Raw genomic sequence first — 26,206 nt, forward strand, 5'->3', positions numbered from 1 at the left:
AAACTGAAATGCAATTTTTGTTGGAATGTCCCTTTAAGTGTTGAGAAAACTATGCTCCCTGCATGTGCATTCTTACAAGTTATTTAAAACGGGTTTTGACTTCTTCACCAGGTTGCCAGCAATATACTCAGTACTACTGTATACATTATGAATGGTTGAAACATTTATAAACACAAGAACAAAACTACTCATAACGCAAACTGGAGTGAAGCTTTTACAAGTCGCTCAGTAAGAAAGTTTACTAGACTTCAGATAACAATTATTTTACACATAAATCTGACAATGGGGCACTGTTTACTTTTTCAAGAATGGGCCTTTGAGCTGCTTATTTATTTTTTAACAACCTCATAAAACATTAATAGTGTTTATACCAAAACAAGTGTAACTACATATATTTTATGCCAGATCATAGTATTAGCAGAGTGCACCGTGTCCCTCCTATCGGCATAATGTCACCAAATAGATCCTAATTGGTTGATAACATGTGGACAGGTCCTGGTTGGTTGAAAGTAGCTGTGTCCTGTTACACTCCAAAGCACTTAAGTTCTCTGCAAACAAAAACTCTACTTTATAAATATGATAAAAAAAATGTATTCAGTTCCCTAATTCAGAATTACAATATTTCTCTACCTCAATAATGATGTTATCAAGAGAATTGTGCTGTATACGAACGCTCTGACAAAAATATGCTGATACATTGTTACAAAATACTTTTTATATATATATATTCAATTTATTCTTGATAAACAAAAATAGAAACTATTTAAATAATATGAGTAGTGGAAAGTGCAAAGTGGAAATGGAAGATACAACGAAACTAGCAAACAGTTACATATATCAGTGTTACTGGGTCAAACGGAAGCCATAGCCTCTGCTGATTTGGAATAATTGTTTTTTTTTTCTCATCCGATGCAGCTTATATGCTTGTTCTGTTCAACTGACTTTCCAAGTGTGATTTTGAATAAAAATAGAAAAGGAACATATAAAAAAACATTATTTGCAAATTATAACATTGTTTCTTTGTTTTAAAACCCCCACAGGTTTTGAGTAATCCCCAATTTCATACTCTCCAATAGATTAACTCAAAGCACAAAGTCCAGAGCTCTCACTCCAATCAGTGATATTTTACAGTTTATTTTCCACTTGCTGGTTTTGTGTTTGCAGCCAGTTCAGCTGTTGGGGACCTTGTTCTGGTAACTTGAAGTGTTGGTTTCTGTGGCTCTGTACTCTGGGATTCCATAGTTTGATCTCCTTCCACCGACTGACTTCCGTACGCACTGTCAATTTTCCCTTCTGTTGGGTAAGAATACAAGGTCTGGTCAGTATGTAAAGATATGTAAATGCCAAACTGACACCAAGTCAGCACAATATAAAGTTTAATTAGTTGTAGAACTAAATTTTAGCTACTTTAAAGAGAGTTTCTGTAAGTTTATTTAGGTCAAGTCATGTTTAACTGTTATGTGTGTTGTACAAACATTTTTCATACACAATTTTCTTGTTGCTCCGGACAGGGCAGTGGGCAAATATACTAAAATGCCTCCCTTCTATCTCCAGGTTTGCCAGTTCCTTTGTTATGTTATGATAGTCTACCCCAAATGTTTTATTGTTTAAAAATATAGATAACGCCTTTACTACCAATTTCCTCCTGCACAACCAACATTGACCACAGTCTACAGAGGTAAAAAAGTGTATTAATATAACCATGTTAGTTATGCTAAACTGGGGAATGGGTAATAAAGCAGGGGCGGATTGAAACCAATCAGGGCCCCGGGCAAAAATTAGGGAAGGGATCCACACTGTCTCACACTGACCCAAATGTATTAAAATGTATGCAAATAAACATGGCAGCTTCCCTGTGCCTCAGGCCCCCAACCTCGAGGATCAGGACCCTCAGTGTCAAGGGCCAGAGACAGGGCCCCCAACCTCCAGGGCTAGATCCCATACTCAATGGGCCTCACAGTGACAGACCCCCCCCACTCTAGGACCCCCATCAACAAACCCCATATCCAGGCACAAGTCCCCCATACTGTGGCTTGGGCCCACACTAAACCCACACTTAACTGCTTAGTAATTGATAGGGCAGCTGTCAGCCCCAGCTTAAGCAGCTCACCAGGAGCCATGAAAATGCCATTTGTGGGCCCCTGACATGCTGGGCCCTCAGTCCATGTCCTATTTGCCCAGCTGATCAGTCCACCCCTGTAAAAACTTAAATTATGCTTACCAGATTATTTCCTTTCATTTTGTATGGGAAGAGACCACAGCTGCATGCCTTACTTTTGGAAAATACTGAACCTGGCCACCAGAAGGAGGCAAAGACACCCCAGCCAAAGGCTTAAATACCTCCCGCACTTCCTCATAACCCCAGTCATTCTGCCGAGGGAACAAGGAACAGTAGGAGAAATATCAGGGTGAAAAAGGTGCCAAAAGAATAAATTTAAATTTAGGGCCGCCCATCGGAGAACATGGGTGGGAGCTGTGGACTCTTCCCATACAGAAGGAAAGTAAATTATCTGGTAAGTATAATTTAAGTTTTCCTTCTTAATATGGGAAGACTCCACAGCTGCATTCCTTACTTTTGGGAAACATATACCAAAGCTCTAAAGTACACGGAATGCTAACGGGAGGGAAAAAAGAGAGGCGGACCCTAATCTGAGGGCACCACAGCCTGCAAAACCTTTTTCCCGAAGGCTGCTTCAGAAGAAGAAAAAACATCAAACTTGTTAGGTCTGGAAAAAGTATGTAAGGAGGACTAGGTAGCCGCCTTACAAATCTGATCCATAGAGGCCTCATTTTTGAAGGCCCAAGCGGAAACCACAGCTCTTGTAGAATGAGCCACAATCCTCAGAGGAGGCTTATGTCCTGCTGTCTCTATGCTAAACGGATGACACTCCACAGCCAAAAAGGATAAGGAAGTCGAAGAGGCCCTCTGACCCCCACGCTTCCCGGAAAAGAGAACAAACAGAGAAATAGGTTTGTCTAAATTCCTTCGTAGCCTAAAGATAGGACTTCAAGGCACAAACCACATCCAGAATTACGTTGAAAATGTTCATTCGACGAGGAAGGATTAGAACATAAGAAAGGAACCACAATCTCTTGATTGATGTTGCGAATTGACACAACCTTAGGAAGAAAATCTAACTTGGTTCGAAGAACAGCCTTATCAGTATGGAAAGCCAGATAAGGAGGGACGCATTGCAAGTCAGCAATCCCAGATACTCTGTTCGCAGAAGCAATAGCCAGTAGAAAAGGAACCTTCCAAGACAACAATTTAATGTCTACTTCATGCATAGGGGCATATGTATCAAGCTCCGAATGGCGCTTGATGCCCCGTGTTTCTGGCGAGCCTGCAGGCTTGCCAGAAACAGCAGTTATGAAGCAGCGGTCACAAAGACCGCTGCTCCATAACCTGTCCGTCTGCTCTGAGCAGGCGGACAGACATCACCGGAAATCAACACGATCAAGTACGATCGGGTTGATTAACACCGCCCTGCTGGCGGCCTATTGGCCGCGAGTCTGCAGGGGGCGGCGTTGCACCAGCAGCTCTTGTGAGCTGCTGGTGCAATGCGGAGTACGGCGAGCGTATTGCTCGCCGTATTCAGCGAAGTCTGGCGAACCTGATCCGCACTGTCGGATCAGGTCCGCCAGACTTTGATAAATATGCCCCATAGGCTCCAACGGAGCCTGTTGCAAAACTTTAGAAAAAGATTTAAACTCCAAGGAGGAGCAATAGATCTAAACACAGGTTTAATCCTAGCAGAGCCTTAACAAATGACTGCACATCTGGAAGTTCAGCGAACTTCTTGTGCAGTAACACAGAAAGGGCCGAAATCTGTCCCATCAGGGGACTTGCAGAAAAGCCCATCTCCAGTTCATCCTGGAGTACAGAATAAGTAGGTCCTCCACACCTTATAATAGATGCGATGAACAACCAGCTTACGAGCTTGAATGAGAGTAAAAATAACTCTCTCAGAAAACCCTGTCTTGGCTAGGACTCAGCGTTCAATCTCCATGCAGTCAGCCTCAGAGAATCTAGTCATTGATGAACAAAGAGACCTTGGTCAGCAGATATCTGCAACAAGGTAACGTCCACGGAGGGCATGAGGACATCCCCACTAGATCTGCAAATCATATCCTTTGCGAGCAAGACAGAGCAATCAGTATCACTGACGCCTGCTCTTGCTTGATTAGAGCCACTACTCGAGAAAGTAGTGGTAAACGGCCGGAAAAGATAAATTAGATTTAACCTCCAAGGCACCACTAATGCATCGGATCCCTGTACCTCGACCCATATCTGGGTAGCTTGGTATTGAGACGTCATAAGATCTTGAAAGGATTGTCTGCTGAGGAAATCCGCTTACTAGTTGTCCACACCCGGAATGTGGATCGCTGACAGCGAACAGATGTGGGTCTCCACCCACTCCAGTATCCGAGATACTTCCCTCATAGCTAGGGAGCTTTTCGTTCCTCCCTGATAGTTGATGTAAGCCACTGAGGTTATAGTGTCTGATTGGAATCTGATAAACTGGGACAAACCCAGCAGAGGCGAAGCCTTCAGAGCATATTGCCCGAAGTTCTAAAATGAGATCAAGAGGGAACTTTCCTCCTGAGTCCATAGGCCCTGTTCCTTCATGGCACCCCAAACAGCTCCCCATCCTGACAGACTCGCAACTGTAGTCACAATCACCCAGGATGGTCTTAAGACACAAGTCACTCGAGACAAGAGATCCGGACAAAACCACCAAGAGAGCGATTCTCTCGATCAGTTGTCCAGAGAAATCTGTTGAGACAGAGCCGAATTATCGCCGTTCCACTGCTTCAGCATGCGTAGTTGCAACAGTCTGAGGTAAAATCTGGCAAAGGGAATGATGTCCATGCTGGACACCATGAGACCAATCACCTCCATACACCGACCCACAGGTGGCCTTAAGGAGGTCTGGAGTGCAAGACATGTTGAAGCTAGCTTGCAACGTCTCTGGTCTGTTAGAAATATTCTCATGTCTATGGAGTCTATTATAGTACCCGGGAAGTCTACCCTGGTACTTGATATAAGAGAACTCTCTCTAGATATATCTTCCATCCATGGGATCAAAGAAGACAGAGGAGAGATTATGAATTGTCCACTCTTCGAAAAATCTCTTAGAGCCATAGCTAGACCCAACGGAAGTGCAATAAACTGGAAGTGCTGGTCCAGGAACGCAAACCTTAGGCTTTGGTACGTGAAGGGAGCATCCTTCAGCTCTATCGTGGTCATGAAATGCCCTTCTCAAATGAGGGGAAGAAAGGACCTTATTGTCTCCATCTTGAACGAGGGGACATAAAAACTTGTGTAAGCACTTTAGGTTCAGAATCGGACGGAAAGTTCCCTCCCTCTTTGGGACCACGAAAAAGGTTTGAATAGAATCCCAAACCTCTCTCTGCTATAGGCACCGGGACAATAACTCCTAAGAGGACAAATCCTGTACGCACCCCAGGAAGGCTTCCCTCTTTACTGGTCAGGAAGACAGGTTTGAGAGGAGAAATCTGCACCTAGGCGGCTGAGACTTGAAACCTATCTTGTAACCCTGAGCTATGACCTCCAGGACCAATGGATCCTGCACGTCCCTTAACCAAGCGACTGAAAAGAGTAACAGCTTGCCCCCAACATGATCCAAAAGAGGACTGGGGACCATTCATGCCGACTTAAGACTCAGCGGGCTTCATGCTCTGCTTGGATTTATTCCAGGAATGAGCCGGCATCCAAGAGCTCTTGGTTTGCTCTGGCTTAACGGAGGACAATGCTGACAATGGGTTTTATCAGAACGAAGAGAATGAAAATTGTCCCTTAGACTAGTTTTTATTATCTAACCGTAGGAGGGCACCCTTGCCCCCTGTGACCGTGGAGATAATTGAGTCCAGGCCTGGACCAAACAAAAACAGAATTTATGTTTACCTGATAAATTACTTTCTCCAACGGTGTGTCCGGTCCACGGCGTCATCCTTACTTGTGGGATATTCTCTTCCCCAACAGGAAATGGCAAAGAGCCCAGCAAAGCTGGTCACATGATCCCTCCTAGGCTCCGCCTACCCCAGTCATTCGACCGACGTTAAGGAGGAATATTTGCATAGGAGAAACCATATGGTACCGTGGTGAATGTAGTTAAAGAAAATAAATTATCAGACCTGATTAAAAAAACCAGGGCGGGCCGTGGACCGGACACACCGTTGGAGAAAGTAATTTATCAGGTAAACATAAATTCTGTTTTCTCCAACATAGGTGTGTCCGGTCCACGGCGTCATCCTTACTTGTGGGAACCAATACCAAAGCTTTAGGACACGGATGAAGGGAGGGAGCAAATCAGGTCACCTAAATGGAAGGCACCACGGCTTGCAAAACCTTTCTCCCAAAAATAGCCTCAGAAGAAGCAAAAGTATCAAACTTGTAAAATTTGGTAAAAGTGTGCAGTGAAGACCAAGTCGCTGCCCTACATATCTGATCAACAGAAGCCTCGTTCTTGAAGGCCCATGTGGAAGCCACAGCCCTAGTGGAATGAGCTGTGATTCCTTCGGGAGGCTGCCGTCCGGCAGTCTCGTAAGCCAATCTGATGATGCTTTTAATCCAAAAAGAGAGAGAGGTAGAAGTTGCTTTTTGACCTCTCCTTTTACCGGAATAAACAACAAACAAGGAAGATGTTTGTCTAAAATCCTTTGTAGCATCTAAATAGAATTTTAGAGCGCGAACAACATCCAAATTGTGCAACAAACGTTCCTTCTTTGAAACTGGTTTCGGACACAGAGAAGGTACGATAATCTCCTGGTTAATGTTTTTGTTAGAAACAACTTTTGGAAGAAAACCAGGTTTAGTACGTAAAACCACCTTATCTGCATGGAACACCAGATAAGGAGGAGAACACTGCAGAGCAGATAATTCTGAAACTCTTCTAGCAGAAGAAATTGCAACTAAAAACAAAACTTTCCAAGATAATAACTTAATATCAACGGAATGTAAGGGTTCAAACGGAACCCCCTGAAGAACTGAAAGAACTAAGTTGAGACTCCAAGGAGGAGTCAAAGGTTTGTAAACAGGCTTAATTCTAACCAGAGCCTGAACAAAGGCTTGAACATCTGGCACAGCTGCCAGCTTTTTGTGAAGTAACACAGACAAGGCAGAAATCTGTCCCTTCAGGGAACTTGCAGATAATCCTTTTTCCAATCCTTCTTGAAGGAAGGATAGAATCTTAGGAATCTTAACCTTGTCCCAAGGGAATCCTTTAGATTCACACCAACAGATATATTTTTTCCAAATTTTGTGGTAAATCTTTCTAGTTACAGGCTTTCTGGCCTGAACAAGAGTATCGATAACAGAATCCGAGAACCCTCGCTTCGATAAGATCAAGCGTTCAATCTCCAAGCAGTCAGCTGGAGTGAAACCAGATTCGGATGTTCGAACGGACCCTGAACAAGAAGGTCTCGTCTCAAAGGTAGCTTCCAAGGTGGAGCCGATGACATATTCACCAGATCTGCATACCAAGTCCTGCGTGGCCACGCAGGAGCTATCAAGATCACCGACGCCCTCTCCTGAGTGATCCTGGCTACTAGCCTGGGGATGAGAGGAAACGGCGGGAACACATAAGCTAGTTTGAAGATCCAAGGTGCTACTAGTGCATCCACTAGAGCCGCCTTGGGATCCCTGGATCTGGACCCGTAGCAAGGAACTTTGAAGTTCTGACGAGAAGCCATCAGATCCATGTCTGGAATGCCCCACAGCTGAGTGACTTGGGCAAAGATTTCCGGATGGAGTTCCCACTCCCCCGGATGCAATGTCTGACGACTCAGAAAATCCGCTTCCCAATTTTCCACTCCTGGGATGTGGATAGCAGACAGGTGGCAGGAGTGAGACTCCGCCCATAGAATGATTTTGGTCACTTCTTCCATCGCTAGGGAACTCCTTGTTCCCCCCTGATGGTTGATGTACGCAACAGTTGTCATGTTGTCTGATTGAAACCGTATGAACTTGGCCCTCGCTAGCTGAGGCCAAGCCTTGAGAGCATTGAATATCGCTCTCAGTTCCAGAATATTTATCGGTAGAAGAGATTCTTCCCGAGACCAAAGACCCTGAGCTTTCAGGGATCCCCAGACCGTGCCCCAGCCCATCAGACTGGCGTCGGTCGTGACAATGACCCACTCTGGTCTGCGGAATGTCATCCCTTGTGACAGGTTGTCCAGGGACAGCCACCAACGGAGTGAGTCTCTGGTCCTCTGATTTACTTGTATCTTCGGAGACAAGTCTGTATAGTCCCCATTCCACTGACTGAGCATGCACAGTTGTAATGGTCTTAGATGAATGCGCGCAAAAGGAACTATGTCCATTGCCGCTACCATCAAACCGATCACTTCCATGCACTGCGCTATGGAAGGAAGAGGAACGGAATGAAGTATCCGACAAGAGTCTAGAAGTTTTGTTTTTCTGGCCTCTGTCAGAAAAATCCTCATTTCTAAGGAGTCTATTATTGTTCCCAAGAAGGGAACCCTTGTTGACGGAGATAGAGAACTCTTTTCCACGTTCACTTTCCATCCGTGAGATCTGAGAAAGGCCAGGACAATGTCCGTGTGAGCCTTTGCTTGAGGAAGGGACGACGCTTGAATCAGAATGTCGTCCAAGTAAGGTACTACAGCAATGCCCCTTGGTCTTAGCACAGCTAGAAGGGACCCTAGTACCTTTGTGAAAATCCTTGGAGCAGTGGCTAATCCGAAAGGAAGCGCCACGAACTGGTAATGCTTGTCCAGGAATGCGAACCTTAGGAACCGATGATGTTCCTTGTGGATAGGAATATGTAGATACGCATCCTTTAAATCCACTGTGGTCATGAATTGACCTTCCTGGATGGAAGGAAGAATAGTTCGAATGGTTTCCATCTTGAACGATGGAACCTTGAGAAACTTGTTTAAGATCTTGAGATCTAAGATTGGTCTGAACGTTCCCTCTTTTTTGGGAACTATGAACAGATTGGAGTAGAACCCCATCCCTTGTTCTCTTAATGGAACAGGATGAATCACTCCCATTTTTAACAGGTCTTCTACACAATGTAAGAATGCCTGTCTTTTTATATGGTCTGAAGACAACTGAGACCTGTGGAACCTCCCCCTTGGGGGAAGCCCCTTGAATTCCAGAAGATAACCTTGGGAGACTATTTCTAGCGCCCAAGGATCCATAACATCTCTTGCCCAAGCCTGAGCGAAGAGAGAGAGTCTGCCCCCCACCAGATCCGGTCCCGGATCGGGGGCCAACATTTCATGCTGTCTTGGTAGCAGTGGCAGGTTTCTTGGCCTGCTTTCCCTTGTTCCAGCCTTGCATTGGTCTCCAAGCTGGCTTGGCTTGAGAAGTATTACCCTCTTGCTTAGAGGACGTAGCACTTTGGGCTGGTCCGTTTCTACGAAAGGGACGAAAATTAGGTTTATTTTTTGCCTTGAAAAGCCGATCCTGAGGAAGGGCGTGGCCCTTACCCCCAGTGATATCAGAGATAATCTCTTTCAAGTCAGGGCCAAACAGCGTTTTCCCCTTGAAAGGAATGTTAAGTAGCTTGTTCTTGGAAGACGCATCAGCTGACCAAGATTTCAACCAAAGCGCTCTGCGCGCCACAATAGCAAACCCAGAATTCTTAGCCGCTAACCTAGCCAATTGCAAAGTGGCGTCTAGGGTGAAAGAATTAGCCAATTTGAGAGCATTGATTCTGTCCATAATCTCCTCATAAGGAGGAGAATCACTATCGACCGCCCTTATCAGCTCATCGAACCAGAAACATGCGGCTGTAGCTACAGGGACAATGCATGAAATTGGTTGTAGAAGGTAACCCTGCTGAACAAACATCTTTTTAAGTAAACCTTCTAATTTTTTATCCATAGGATCTTTGAAAGCACAAGTATCCTCTATGGGTATAGTGGTGCGTTTGTTTAAAGTGGAAACCGCTCCCTCGACCTTGGGGACTGTCTGCCATAAGTCCTTTCTGGGGTCGACCATAGGAAACAATTTTTTAAATATGGGGGGAGGGACGAAAGGAATACCGGGCCTTTCCCATTCTTTATTAACAATGTCCGCCACCCGCTTGGGTATAGGAAAAGCTTCTGGGAGCCCCGGGACCTCTAGGAACTTGTCCATTTTACATAGTTTCTCTGGGATGACCAACTTGTCACAATCATCCAGAGTGGATAATACCTCCTTAAGCAGAATGCGGAGATGTTCCAACTTAAATTTAAACGTAATCACATCAGGTTCAGCTTGTTGAGAAATGTTCCCTGAATCAGTAATTTCTCCCTCCGACAAAACCTCCCTGGCCCCATCAGACTGGGTTAGGGGCCCTTCAGAACCATTATTATCAGCGTCGTCATGCTCTTAAGTATCTAAAACAGAGCAGTCGCGCTTACGCTGATAAGTGTTCATTTTGGCTAAAATGTTTTTGACAGAATTATCCATTACAGCCGTTAATTGTTGCATAGTAAGGAGTATTGGCGCGCTAGATGTACTAGGGGCCTCCTGAGTGGGCAAGACTCGTGTAGACGAAGGAGGGAATGATGCAGTACCATGCTTACTCCCCTCACTTGAGGAATCATCTTGGGCATCATTGTCATTGTCACATAACTCACATTTATTTAAATGAATAGGAATTCTGGCTTCCCCACATTCAGAACACAGTCTATCTGGTAGTTCAGACATGTTAAACAGGCATAAACTTGATAACAAAGTACAAAAAACGTTTTAAAATAAAACCGTTACTGTCACTTTAAATTTTAAACTGAACACACTTTATTACTGCAATTGCGAAAAAACATGAAGGAATTGTTCAAAATTCACCAAATTTTCACCACAGTGTCTTAAAGCCTTAAAAGTATTGCACACCAAATTTGGAAGCTTTAACCCTTAAAATAACGGAACCGGAGCCGTTTTTAACCTTAACCCCTTTACAGTCCCTGGTATCTGCTTTGCTGAGACCCAACCAAGCCCAAAGGGGAATACGATACCAAATGACGCCTTCAGAAAGTCTTTTCTAAGTATCAGAGCTCCTCTCACATGCGACTGCATGTCATGCCTCTCAAAAACAAGTGCGCAACACCGGCGCGAAAATGAGGCTCTGCCTATGATTTGGGAAAGCCCCTAAAGAATAAGGTGTCTAAAACAGTGCCTGCCGATATTATTATATCAAAATACCCAGAATAAATGATTCCTCAAGGCTAAATATGTGTTAATAATGAATCGATTTAGCCCAGAACAAGTCTACAGTCTTAATAAGCCCTTGTGAAGCCCTTATTTACGATAATAAACATGGCTTACCGGATCCCATAGGGAAAATGACAGCTTCCAGCATTACATCGTCTTGTTAGAATGTGTCATACCTCAAGCAGCAAGAGACTGCTCACTGTTCCCCCAACTGAAGTTAATTGCTCTCAACAGTCCTGTGTGGAACAGCCATGGATTTTAGTGACGGTTGCTAAAATCATTTTCCTCATACAAACAGAAATCTTCATCTCTTTTCTGTTTCTGAGTAAATAGTACATACCAGCACTATTTCAAAATAACAAACTCTTGATTGAATAATAAAAACTACAGTTAAACACTAAAAAACTCTAAGCCATCTCCGTGGAGATGTTGCCTGTACAACGGCAAAGAGAATGACTGGGGTAGGCGGAGCCTAGGAGGGATCATGTGACCAGCTTTGCTGGGCTCTTTGCCATTTCCTGTTGGGGAAGAGAATATCCCACAAGTAAGGATGACGCCGTGGACCGGACACACCTATGTTGGAGAAATCTTTCCTTTAAAGGGGAGGGAAGACATCTAGACTTAGAAGATAGTAGCAGATAATGACGTCAGCCAGAGCCCGACGGGCCTGAGCAGAAAAGCCTTAGCCTTAGCATTCAGGCAAATAATCTGCTTAATAGCATCACAGATAAAAGAATTAGCAACCCTCAAGGCGGTAATTATTTCCTGAATAACATCGAGGGGACCTCTCCACCCTGATCAAATCCTATAAGGGGACGCATCTCTAGGTAGTTTCTCCAGCAACCGCGGTGAAGATAGCGCCATCCATTTAAGGGATGGAACTCCACAACTCCATTAAGAGTCCAGGACCGGGAACAATTTCTTAAAGGAAGAAGAGGGGTAAAAGGAATCCAATCCTCCCTAGTATTCTAACAAATTTAATTACATTTTAGAATGTTATCATTGCATGGCAAAAGATTTTTTTCAACCTGGGAATAGATTTTAAATGCTCTTCCCTTCTTACAATATGTGGGAATCCAGAATTTATACCAGGAATTCAACAAGCAGTTTTTAAATCATGGTCTCAAAAGGGGTTGATACATCTTCATCAATTGTTCTCTCCTTCCGGACATTTACTATCCTTTAATAACCTTATTTGCATGTTCCAAATACCCAGGAATGATCTGTTTGCATATTTTTAGATACGTCATTTTATTCATTCTAAAAGTTGGAAAATCGAGCTACTGTGTCGATGGTCCGAGATCAATCTATCTATCAGGAAATTTTCTGTAGGCAAATGTTCTATATCATTACTATATGATATTTTGCTTTCCAAACATGGTCAGCTATATGTAAATAAAATTCAAGCTTTTTGGGCATTGCACTTTCCAGCAGTAGACTCTATAAATATTAGACACAGTTGTATGTTAATACAAAAACTTACAATTCCCATTGGTTGGAAAGAATCACATGTCAAACTGATTCATAATGTCTATTTCTCTCCCTCTAAATTGGAAAAATTCTTTCCTAATAATGATTTTTACTGTTCTAAATGCCATCTAGACAAAGCAGGTATTCTACATATATTTTGGAAATGTCCAAAAATATCACAATTATGGCCCAAATTAAATTTTTGGTACAACAAACTTTTTTTCTGATCATTTCAAGATTAATGGTAGTTATATATTTTTCTTGTCGGACTCTGCAATCATTAGACCAAATTACTATCATAGCTACTGTACGCTGATAATGATAATGCAACACATGAAATTGAAGAAGTCGAAGGATACATCTCCACCTAGGTTTTCTACTTTTATAAGTACCCTGCTACAACATATTACGTTCGAGATACAGAATATGAATTTATTAAATGATAATAAGATGCAGGAATTCTTGGACAAATGGCTACCACTGATCAAAGCACAAACATTGGTGATTCAAAAACAGTTATCTCCATTATTCAACACCAAACCATTTATATCAGCAGCTAAAACAGGGCTGTTGGATACCCGCTTCATCAGTAGCACAGTAATTCGAAGACTGTGTTAAAGCAAGTAATGATATAGAGGGAAGGAGTGATTCATTTATGCTTATAATTCTTTTTCTTTTCTATTTGTTGTATGTTTACTTTATGTTTTTGGGGGTATAAAAGAAAAATGTGTACGGTTCATAGGCATGATAGTTTTTTTTATAAGTGAAAGAATGTAGAAGGAACAACACTAACAAAGTGTGTTTAGGAAAAAAAGAGAGGTGCGCCTATTCAATGCTATTCCTAAGGTGGAGGTTCTAATTATGGTATTTTCTGTTATTTTCTGTGAAAAATATAAAACAACAATAATGCAACAATAAAATTATATATATATATAAATGATCAATAATAACAAATGAAATATAATAAATACTTAATAGATTCCTTGGTATTGATATACAGGAAAAGAAATGTCCATATATGTTCAGTGTACTGAAAGTCCCATAATTCCTGAGGAGTTATGCAATATAGATAGCCCCAGAACAACAGCAGCTCTCTCCAAAATATACGTGAAGATGAAACTTGGTCCTGGGAATGACAAAAAAAGAAGAGGCGCTCTGGTGCAGATAAACCCAACAATAAGTGAGATTTCCAAAACAAGAAATACTAGTACTCACAAAGGTATTTGCACTTCCAGTGCAATAATCCACAAGCCGAAACTTCTGAGCCGTTCGGCTGACTCTTTCTCTCCCGATATGCTCCCAGCAACATTCAGGCCCACTCCTTTACCTCAATCAGTATGAGGTAAGTGCCGCGCAGTATCAGTAGAAAACTCCCTTGAATCACCAGCTGTTCAGAATATAGGATGATCACTTGCAGGACTGGAGTCAGAGTACTTGTCTTTGTGGGGGTAAAATAAACCCCTTTCACCAGATGGCCATGTAAAACAAATGAAAACAATAATAGTGCAACCCCGTATGTAAATAGTGACAAATATTTTATTCCATACAGTGCACTCACATTTAGTACCCTCAAATATATATGAGGTATAATAAAAACAAAGACCGGTTGTCCCAGCCAACAGTATTTAGACAGCAACTCTTCCCAAAAAGCTGTGCTCAACTTTTTCGTATTTAAAGTTCAAAGTGAGACCAATATACAGCAGTATATTCAGCAGTCCTGATGTGTCCTATTTTGTAATAATCACTTAGTCCTAGTCCTTACGCGTTTCAAAGGCATTAATGCTTGTCAGCCTTCTTCATCAGAGGATTCCTCTGATGAAGAAGGCTGACAAGCATTAATGCCTTTGAAACGCGTAAGGACAAAATAGGACACATCAGGACTGCTGAATATACTGCTGTATATTGGTCTCACTTTGAACTTTAAATACGAAAAAGTTGAGCACAGCTTTTTGGGAAGAGTTGCTGTCTAAATACTGTTGGCTGGGACAACCGGTCTTTGTTTTTATTATACCTCATATATATTTGAGGGTACTAAATGTGAGTGCACTGTATGGAATAAAATATTTGTCACTATTTACATACGGGGTTGCACTATTATTGTTTTCATTTGTTTTACATGGCCATCTGGTGAAAGGGGTTTATTTTACCCCCACAAAGACAAGTACTCTGACTCCAGTCCTGCAAGTGATCATCCTATATTCTGAACAGCTGGTGATTCAAGGGAGTTTTCTACTGATACTGCGCGGCACTTACCTCATACTGATTGAGGTAAAGGAGTGGGCCTGAATGTTGCTGGGAGCATATCGGGAGAGAAAGAGTCAGCCGAACGGCTCAGAAGTTTCGGCTTGTGGATTATTGCACTGGAAGTGCAAATACCTTTGTGAGTACTAGTATTTCTTGTTTTGGAAATCTCACTTATTGTTGGGTTTATCTGCACCAGAGCGCCTCTTCTTTTTTTTGTCATTCCCAGGACCAAGTTTCATTTTTTATAAGTGTCAATAGATATAGGGATATGATAAACAGGAATTATCCTGTATTGGTTTGGAAACCTCTGAAATCAGGGTAATCTCTGTGAATTTCATTATGGCCAAATTCTTGAAAGACGTGGTCTACAATTATTTTTCTGTGGTTTATGTATTTATCTATTGTTATTTTATAAACATGTCACCTGTTTTATGGGCATGAAGTGCGTGTAATTTTCTCCCTTATGTTCTGTGAACTGGCTTAATAAAAGAATAAAAAAAGGAATCTTGTCAAATTTATTCTTAATAATGTTCGCCATCTAACAGGAGCAGGGAAGGATAAAGCACCACCCTGTCACCAAACTCTATCCAATTTAGAAATCAAAAGTTCATCAGGCAATTTAGCCTCTGGAACCTCTAAATTCGCCAAAACTTCCTTTAGAAGAAAGCGCAAATTCCTAAAACTAAAGTCTGGTTCGTCTGCAGCCGGAGGTTTAGAGGCAGCAGACTCCGACCCAGAATGTTCTCAGAAAAAACTTCATCCTTGGATAACTTATTAGTTAAATCCAATAAATTATCTGATGTACTCTGGGAAGGAGTGCAATACGTAACCTTTCGCTTGTGCTTAGCAGGGCGAGGTAAAGCATTAAAGGCCGCAGACACCACCGTCTGAACTGCGCAGTAACGTCTGGTGGAAAAGGCCCCCTCCAGATGGAGGATCAGCAATGCTACGGGAAACTGCATATGTAGAGAGAGAAGAATGTAGGGTACGCACCTCACTGGACGACAACTCCTCAGAGGTGAACGGCTCAGTGGTATCAAACAGGTTTGATATTATCACATTATCAAGGCATATGGAACACAATTGAGAGTGCGGATCTAAGGCCTCCTCACAATATAAACAGGAATTACTCTTTAGGAATAGAGGGAGTGCCCTCTAAAGAAACCGAATCCTCCATCGCTAGTGCAATAACCGGAGAGCTATTGAAAATAAAACAATCTTATTTTATTCACAAAAACGGCACCCTTATACCCCAATCTCCTATGACCCAGACAGTACAGAGATTTATGACTCCTCTCTAATAGACACCCGGTCAGGAAAGAGGGAAAGAATCACATGGTGCACAATGCAGGACCGTCCCTGCTATGAGAAAAAGCGCGCCAAGCTTGTACGCTGCACAGCTCTCAAAGTTAAGTGAAACCTGTATATTCCATAACAGCCTATGAGCCTAATATCGCACACATAAAGCAGCATCAAATCAAATAAACATATAAGATTATTCCCCACTGTTCAATAATCCCCCTCAGGAGATATTAACCCTTGATTCTATACAGATAAAAGGAGTCACACTGTGACCCTGTCTTCATACATGTATAAAAAAATTCAACGATCTTACCAGAATCTATGCCGTGGAACAGTAACACGGCCCTTCAAGTGTGACAGATAGTAGTGTTGCTTCTGACATGGACTTGAGTGAAGAAAGCAGGCAGTAAAACTCGTCAACACTGATTGCCTATGGAGCTGTTAATATGAGTCGGGATAGTTATGCAGAAAGACTCTCCCTGCATCTCCGGACTCTAACTTTCATCCATGCTCTCACTGAGAGGCTGACAGGACTACTTAAAACTCCAGTCCCATCTCGAAGAGTATTACCCTCCATACGAGACTACTCTGAAATCTTCTTACACTTCTCTGCGAACCTCCTGTGACGAAAGGCAAAGAATGACTGGGGTTATGAGGAAGTGGGGGAGGTATTTAAGCCTTTGGCTGGGGTGTCTTTGCCTCCTTCTGGTGGCCAGGTTCAGTATTTCCCAAAAGTAAGGAATGCAGCTGTGGACTCTTCTCATATTGAGAAGGAAAAAGGGATTATCTAACTTTTTAAACAATACAAATGTTGGAGTAGACTGTCCCTTTGACTCCTTCTTTAGTGAATTAGCTGAACAGCAGTGTTTTAGGGGACACTTGTAGCACTAAAAGCCTGTAGCAAGTCTTGTGCAGCAGAGAAATCCACAGAATACTGGCAGCTCTACAAACATCCTGTAGGTAGGAGATTTATAAGGGAATAAGGAACAAGTAGGTTTTAGCAGAGCGAAGGGGTTAGGTAGGAGAGTATTTCTAGACCAGGGCAGACATACAGTAGGCTGCAGTTTTAATAAGTGCCTTGTATGTTAGGTCCAGGTTTAGAATTTTGCAGAATACGGAAACTGGCAAATACTACCTAATGTGCTGTTACATATATACAGAAACTGGTAAATGCTACCTTAATGTGCTGTTACATATATACATAAACTGGTAAATGCTACCTTAATGTGCTGTTACATATATACATAAACTGGCAAATGCTACCCTAATGTGCTGTTACATATATACATAAACTGGCAAATGCTACCTTAATGTGCTGTTACATATATACATAAACTGGTAAATGCTACCTTAATGTGCTGTTACATATATACAGAAACTGGTAAATGCTACCCTAATGTGCTGTTACCTATATACATAAACTGGCAAATGCTACCTTAATGTGCTGTTACATATATACATAAACTGGTAAATGCTACCTTAATGTGCTGTTACAAATATACATAAACTGGTAAATGCTACCCTAATGTGCTGTTACCTATATACATAAACTGGCAAATGCTACCTTAATGTGCTGTTACATATATACAGAAACTGGTAAATACTACCTTAATGTGCTGTTACATATATACAGAAACTGGTAAATGCTACCTTAATGTGCTGTTACATATATACAGAAACTGGCAAATGCTACCTTAATGTGCTGTTACATATATACAGAAACTGGTAAATACTACCTTAATGTGCTGTTACATATATACAGAAACTGGTAAATGCTACCTTAATGTGCTGTTACATATATACAGAAACTGGTAAATGCTACCTTAATGTGCTGTTACAAATATACAGAAACTGGCAAATGCTACCTTAATGTGCTGTTACAAATATACATAAACTGGTAAATGCTACCTTAATGTGCTGTTACATATATACATAAACTGGCAAATGCTACCCTAATGTGCTGTTACATATATACAGAAACTGGTAAATGCTACCCTAATGTGCTGTTACCTATATACATAAACTGGCAAATGCTACCTTAATGTGCTGTTACATATATACATAAACTGGCAAATGCTACCCTAATGTGCTGTTACATATATACAGAAACTGGCAAATGCTACCTTAATGTGCTGTTACATATATACAGAAACTGGTAAATACTACCTTAATGTTGCTGTTACATATATACAGAAACTGGCAAATGCTACCTTAATGTGCTGTTACATATATACAGAAACTGGTAAATACTACCTTAATGTGCTGTTACATATATACATAAACTGTCAAATGCTACCTTAATGTGCTGTTACAAATATACAGAAACTGGCAAATGCTACCTTAATGTGCTGTTACCTATATACATAAACTGGTAAATGCTACCTTAATGTGCTGTTACATATATACATAAACTGTCAAATGCTACCTTAATGTGCTGTTACAAATATACAGAAACTGGCAAATGCTACCTTAATGTGCTGTTACCTATATACATAAACTGGTAAATGCTACCTTAATGTGCTGTTACATATATACAGAAACTGGTAAATGCTACCCTAATGTGCTGTTACCTATATACATAAACTGGCAAATGCTACCCTAATGTGCTGTTACATATATACATAAACTGGTAAATGCTACCCTAATGTGCTGTTACATATATACATAAACTGGCAAATGCTACCCTAATGTGCTGTTACATATATACATAAACTGGCAAATGCTACCCTAATGTGCTGTTACCTATATACATAAACTGGCAAATGCTACCTTAATGTGCTGTTACATATATACATAAACTGGCAAATGTTACCTTAATGTGCTGTTACATATATACATAAACTGGCAAATGCTACCTTAATGTGCTGTTACAAATATACAGAAACTGGCAAATGCTACCTTAATGTGCTGTTACATATATACATAAACTGGCAAATGCTACCTTAATGTGCTGTTACAAATATACAGAAACTGGCAAATGCTACCTTAATGTGCTGTTACATATACACATAAACTGGTAAATGCTACCTTAATGTGCTGTTACATATATACATAAACTGGCAAATGCTACCCTAATGTGCTGTTACAAATATACAGAAACTGGCAAATGCTACCTAATGTACTGTTACATATATACAGAAACTGTCAAATGCTACCTTAATGTGCTGTTACATATATACAGAAACTGGCAAATGCTACCCTAATGTGCTGTTACATATATACAGAAACTGGCAAATGCTACCTTAATGTGCTGTTACATATATACAGAAACTGGTAAATGCAACCTTAATGTGCTGTTACATATATACATAAACTGGCAAATGCTACCTTAATGTGCTGTTACATATATACATAAACTGGCAAATGCTACCTTAATGTGCTGTTACATATATACATAAACTGGTAAATGCTACCTTAATGTGCTGTTACATATATACAGAAACTGGCAAATGCTACCTTAATGTGATGTTACATATATACATAAACTGGCAAATGCTACCTTAATGTGCTGTTACAAATATACATAAACTGGCAAATGCTACCCTAATGTGCTGTTACATATATACATAAACTGGCAAATGCTACCTTAATGTGCTGTTACATATATACAGAAACTGGCAAATGCTACCTTAATGTGCTGTTACATATATACAGAAACTGGCAAATGCTACCTTAATGTTGCTGTTACATATATACAGAAACTGGTAAATGCTACCCTAATGTGCTGTTACATATATACAGAAACTGGCAAATGCTACCTTAATGTGCTGTTACATATATACAGAAACTGGTAAATGCTACCTTAATGTGCTGTTACATATATACAGAAACTGGTAAATGCTACCTTAATGTGCTGTTACATATATACAGAAACTGGTAAATGCTACCCTAATGTGCTGTTACATATATACAGAAACTGGCAAATGCTACCTTAATGTGCTGTTACATATATACAGAAACTGGCAAATGCTACCTTAATGTACTGTTACATATATACAGAAACTGGCAAATGCTACCTTAATGTGCTGTTACATATATACAGAAACTGGTAAATGCTACCCTAATGTGCTGTTACCTATATACATAAACTGGCAAATGCTACCTTAATGTGCTGTTACATATATACAGAAACTGGTAAATACTACCTTAATGTGCTGTTACATATATACAGAAACTGGCAAATGCTACCTTAATGTGCTGTTACATATATACAGAAACTGGCAAATGCTACCTTAATGTGCTGTTACATATATACAGAAACTGGTAAATACTACCTTAATGTGCTGTTACATATATACAGAAACTGGTAAATGCTACCTTAATGTGCTGTTACATATATACAGAAACTGGCAAATGCTACCTTAATGTGCTGTTACAAATATACAGAAACTGGCAAATGCTACCTTAATGTGCTGTTACAAATATACATAAACTGGTAAATGCTACCTTAATGTGCTGTTACATATATACATAAACTGGCAAATGCTACCCTAATGTGCTGTTACATATATACAGAAACTGGTAAATGCTACCCTAATGTGCTGTTACCTATATACATAAACTGGCAAATGCTACCTTAATGTGCTGTTACATATATACATAAACTGGCAAATGCTACCCTAATGTGCTGTTACATATATACAGAAACTGGCAAATGCTACCTTAATGTGCTGTTACATATATACAGAAACTGGTAAATACTACCTTAATGTGCTGTTACATATATACATAAACTGTCAAATGCTACCTTAATGTGCTGTTACAAATATACAGAAACTGGCAAATGCTACCTTAATGTGCTGTTACCTATATACATAAACTGGTAAATGCTACCTTAATGTGCTGTTACATATATACATAAACTGTCAAATGCTACCTTAATGTGCTGTTACAAATATACAGAAACTGGCAAATGCTACCTTAATGTGCTGTTACCTATATACATAAACTGGTAAATGCTACCTTAATGTGCTGTTACATATATACAGAAACTGGTAAATGCTACCCTAATGTGCTGTTACCTATATACATAAACTGGCAAATGCTACCCTAATGTGCTGTTACATATATACATAAACTGGTAAATGCTACCCTAATGTGCTGTTACATATATACAGAAACTGGTAAATGCTACCCTAATGTGCTGTTACCTATATACATAAACTGGCAAATGCTACCCTAATGTGCTGTTACATATATACATAAACTGGCAAATGCTACCCTAATGTGCTGTTACCTATATACATAAACTGGCAAATGCTACCTTAATGTGCTGTTACATATATACATAAACTGGCAAATGTTACCTTAATGTGCTGTTACATATATACATAAACTGGCAAATGCTACCTTAATGTGCTGTTACAAATATACAGAAACTGGCAAATGCTACCTTAATGTGCTGTTACATATATACATAAACTGGCAAATGCTACCTTAATGTGCTGTTACAAATATACAGAAACTGGCAAATGCTACCTTAATGTGCTGTTACATATACACATAAACTGGTAAATGCTACCTTAATGTGCTGTTACATATATACATAAACTGGCAAATGCTACCCTAATGTGCTGTTACAAATATACAGAAACTGGCAAATGCTACCTAATGTACTGTTACATATATACAGAAACTGTCAAATGCTACCTTAATGTGCTGTTACATATATACAGAAACTGGCAAATGCTACCCTAATGTGCTGTTACATATATACAGAAACTGGCAAATGCTACCTTAATGTGCTGTTACATATATACAGAAACTGGTAAATGCTACCTTAATGTGCTGTTACATATATACATAAACTGGCAAATGCTACCTTAATGTGCTGTTACATATATACATAAACTGGCAAATGCTACCTTAATGTGCTGTTACAAATATACATAAACTGGTAAATGCTACCTTAATGTGCTGTTACATATATACAGAAACTGGCAAATGCTACCTTAATGTGATGTTACATATATACATAAACTGGCAAATGCTACCTTAATGTGCTGTTACAAATATACATAAACTGGCAAATGCTACCCTAATGTGCTGTTACATATATACATAAACTGGCAAATGCTACCTTAATGTGCTGTTACATATATACAGAAACTGGCAAATGCTACCTTAATGTGCTGTTACATATATACAGAAACTGGCAAATGCTACCTTAATGTTGCTGTTACATATATACAGAAACTGGTAAATGCTACCCTAATGTGCTGTTACATATATACAGAAACTGGCAAATGCTACCTTAATGTGCTGTTACATATATACAGAAACTGGTAAATGCTACCTTAATGTGCTGTTACATATATACAGAAACTGGTAAATGCTACCTTAATGTGCTGTTACATATATACAGAAACTGGTAAATGCTACCCTAATGTGCTGTTACATATATACAGAAACTGGCAAATGCTACCTTAATGTGCTGTTACATATATACAGAAACTGGCAAATGCTACCTTAATGTGCTGTTACATATATACAGAAACTGGCAAATGCTACCTTAATGTACTGTTACATATATACAGAAACTGGCAAATGCTACCTTAATGTGCTGTTACATATATACAGAAACTGGTACATGCTACCTTAATGTGCTGTTACATATATACAGAAACTGGTAAATGCTACCTTAATGTGCTGTTACATATATACAGAAAGTGGTAAATGCTACCCTAATGTGCTGTTACATATATACAGAAACTGGCAAATGCTACCTTAATGTGCTGTTACATATATACAGAAACTGGCAAATGCTACCTTAATGTGCTGTTACATATATACAGAAACTGGTAAATGCTACCCTAATGTGCTGTTACATATATACAGAAACTGGCAAATGCTACCTTAATGTGCTGTTACATATATACAGAAACTGGCAAATACTACCTTAATGTGCTGTTACATATATACATAAACTGGCAAATGCTACCTTAATGTGCTGTTACAAATATACAGAAACTGGCAAATGCTACCTTAATGTGCTGTTACATATACACATAAACTGGTAAATGCTACCTTAATGTGCTGTTACATATATACATAAACTGGCAAATGCTACCCTAATGTGCTGTTACAAATATACAGAAACTGGCAAATGCTACCTAATGTACTGTTACATATATACAGAAACTGTCAAATGCTACCTTAATGTGCTGTTACATATATACAGAAACTGGCAAATGCTACCCTAATGTGCTGTTACATATATACAGAAACTGGTAAATGCTACCCTAATGTGCTGTTACATATATACAGAAACTGGCAAATGCTACCTTAATGTGCTGTTACATATATACAGAAACTGGTAAATGCAACCTTAATGTGCTGTTACATATATACATAAACTGGCAAATGCTACCTTAATGTGCTGTTACATATATACATAAACTGGCAAATGCTACCTTAATGTGCTGTTACAAATATACATAAACTGGTAAATGCTACCTTAATGTGCTGTTACATATATACAGAAACTGGCAAATGCTACCTTAATGTGATGTTACATATATACATAAACTGGCAAATGCTACCTTAATGTGCTGTTACAAATATACATAAACTGGCAAATGCTACCCTAATGTGCTGTTACATATATACATAAACTGGCAAATGCTACCTTAATGTGCTGTTACATATATACAGAAACTGGCAAATGCTACCTTAATGTGCTGTTACATATATACAGAAACTGGCAAATGCTACCTTAATGTTGCTGTTACATATATACAGAAACTGGTAAATGCTACCCTAATGTGCTGTTACATATATACAGAAACTGGCAAATGCTACCTTAATGTGCTGTTACATATATACAGAAACTGGTAAATGCTACCTTAATGTGCTGTTACATATATACAGAAACTGGTAAATGCTACCTTAATGTGCTGTTACATATATACAGAAACTGGTAAATGCTACCCTAATGTGCTGTTACATATATACAGAAACTGGCAAATGCTACCTTAATGTGCTGTTACATATATACAGAAACTGGCAAATGCTACCTTAATGTACTGTTACATATATACAGAAACTGGCAAATGCTACCTTAATGTGCTGTTACATATATACAGAAACTGGTACATGCTACCTTAATGTGCTGTTACATATATACAGAAACTGGTAAATGCTACCTTAATGTGCTGTTACATATATACAGAAACTGGTAAATGCTACCTTAATGTGCTGTTACATATATACAGAAACTGGTAAATGCTACCTTAATGTGCTGTTACATATATACAGAAACTGGTAAATGCTACCCTAATGTGCTGTTACATATATACAGAAACTGGCAAATGCTACCTTAATGTGCTGTTACATATATACAGAAACTGGCAAATGCTACCTTAATGTGCTGTTACATATATACATAAACTGGTAAATGCTACCCTAATGTGCTGTTACATATATACAGAAACTGGCAAATACTACCTTAATGTGCTGTTACATATATACATAAACTGGTAAATGCTACCCTAATGTGCTGTTACATATATACAGAAACTGGCAAATACTACCTTAATGTGCTGTTACATATATACATAAACTGGCAAATGCTACCCTAATGTGCTGTTACATATATACAGAAACTGGCAAATGCTACCTTAATGTGCTGTTACATATATACATAAACTGGTAAATGCTACCTTAATGTGCTGTTACATATATACATAAACTGGTAAATGCTACCTTAATGTGTTGTTACATATATACAGAAACTGGCAAATGCTACCTTAATGTGCTGTTACATATATACAGAAACTGGTAAATGCTACCTTAATGTGCTGTTACATATATACAGAAACTGGTAAATGCTACCTTAATGTGCTGTTACATATATACAGAAACTGGCAAATGCTACCTTAATGTACTGTTACATATACACAGAAACTGGTAAATGCTACCTTAATGTACTCTTACATATATACAGAAACTGGCAAATGCTACCTTAATGTGCTGTTACATATATACAGAAACTGGCAAATGCTACCTTAATGTGCTGTTACATATATGCAGAAACTGGCAAATGCTACCCTAATGTGCTGTTACATATATACATAAACTGGTAAATGCTACCCTAATGTGCTTTTACATATATACAGAAACTGGTAAATGCTACCTTAATGTACTGTTACATATATACAGAAACTGGCAAATGCTACCTTAATGTACTGTTACATATACACAGAAACTGGTAAATGCTACCTTAATGTACTGTTACATATATACAGAAACTGGCAAATGCTACCTTAATGTACTGTTACATATATACAGAAACTGGCAAATGCTACCTTAATGTACTGTTACATATACACAGAAACTGGCAAATGCTACCTTAATGTACTGTTACATATATACAGAAACTGGTAAATGCTACCTTAATGTACTGTTACATATATACAGAAACTGGTAAATGCTACCTTAATGTACTGTTACATATATACAGAAACTGGTAAATGCTACCTTAATGTACTGTTACATATATACAGAAACTGGCAAATGCTACCCTAATGTGCTGTTACATATATACAGAAACTGGTAAATGCTACCTTAATGTGCTGTTACATATATACAGAAACTGGTAAATGCTACCTTAATGTGCTGTTACATATATACAGAAACTGGTAAATGCTACCTTAATGTGCTGTTACCTATATACATAAACTGGTAAATGCTACCCTAATGTGCTGTTACATATATACAGAAACTGGCAAATGCTACCCTAATGTGCTGTTACATATATACAGAAACTGGTAAATGCTACCCTAATGTGCTGTTACATATATACAGAAACTGGTAAATGCTACCTTAATGTGCTGTTACATATATACAGAAACTGGCAAATGCTACCTTAATGTGCTGTTACATATATACAGAAACTGGTAAATGCTACCTTAATGTGCTGTTACATATATGCAGAAACTGGCAAATGCTACCTTAATGTGCTGTTACATATATACAGAAACTGGTAAATGCTACCTTAATGTG

General features: G+C 39.5%; 1 protein-coding gene across 2 annotated transcripts in view; it reads right to left on the minus strand.

Moving 5' to 3' along the window:
• Positions 1–201: 201 nt before the first annotated feature.
• NFKB2 (nuclear factor kappa B subunit 2) overlaps positions 202–26,206 on the minus strand; it is a 178,584-nt gene continuing 152,579 nt past the window's right edge. For both annotated transcript variants that reach the window (XM_053691952.1, XM_053691953.1), the window contains exon 22: positions 202–1,293. In XM_053691952.1, coding sequence (XP_053547927.1) covers positions 1,133–1,293 — 161 coding nt within the window. In that variant the 3' untranslated portion in view covers positions 202–1,132. The remainder of the gene's footprint in view (positions 1,294–26,206) is intronic.

Source organism: Bombina bombina, chromosome 9 (assembly GCF_027579735.1).
Source record: "Bombina bombina isolate aBomBom1 chromosome 9, aBomBom1.pri, whole genome shotgun sequence".
NCBI classification, from domain to species: Eukaryota; Metazoa; Chordata; class Amphibia; order Anura; family Bombinatoridae; genus Bombina; species Bombina bombina.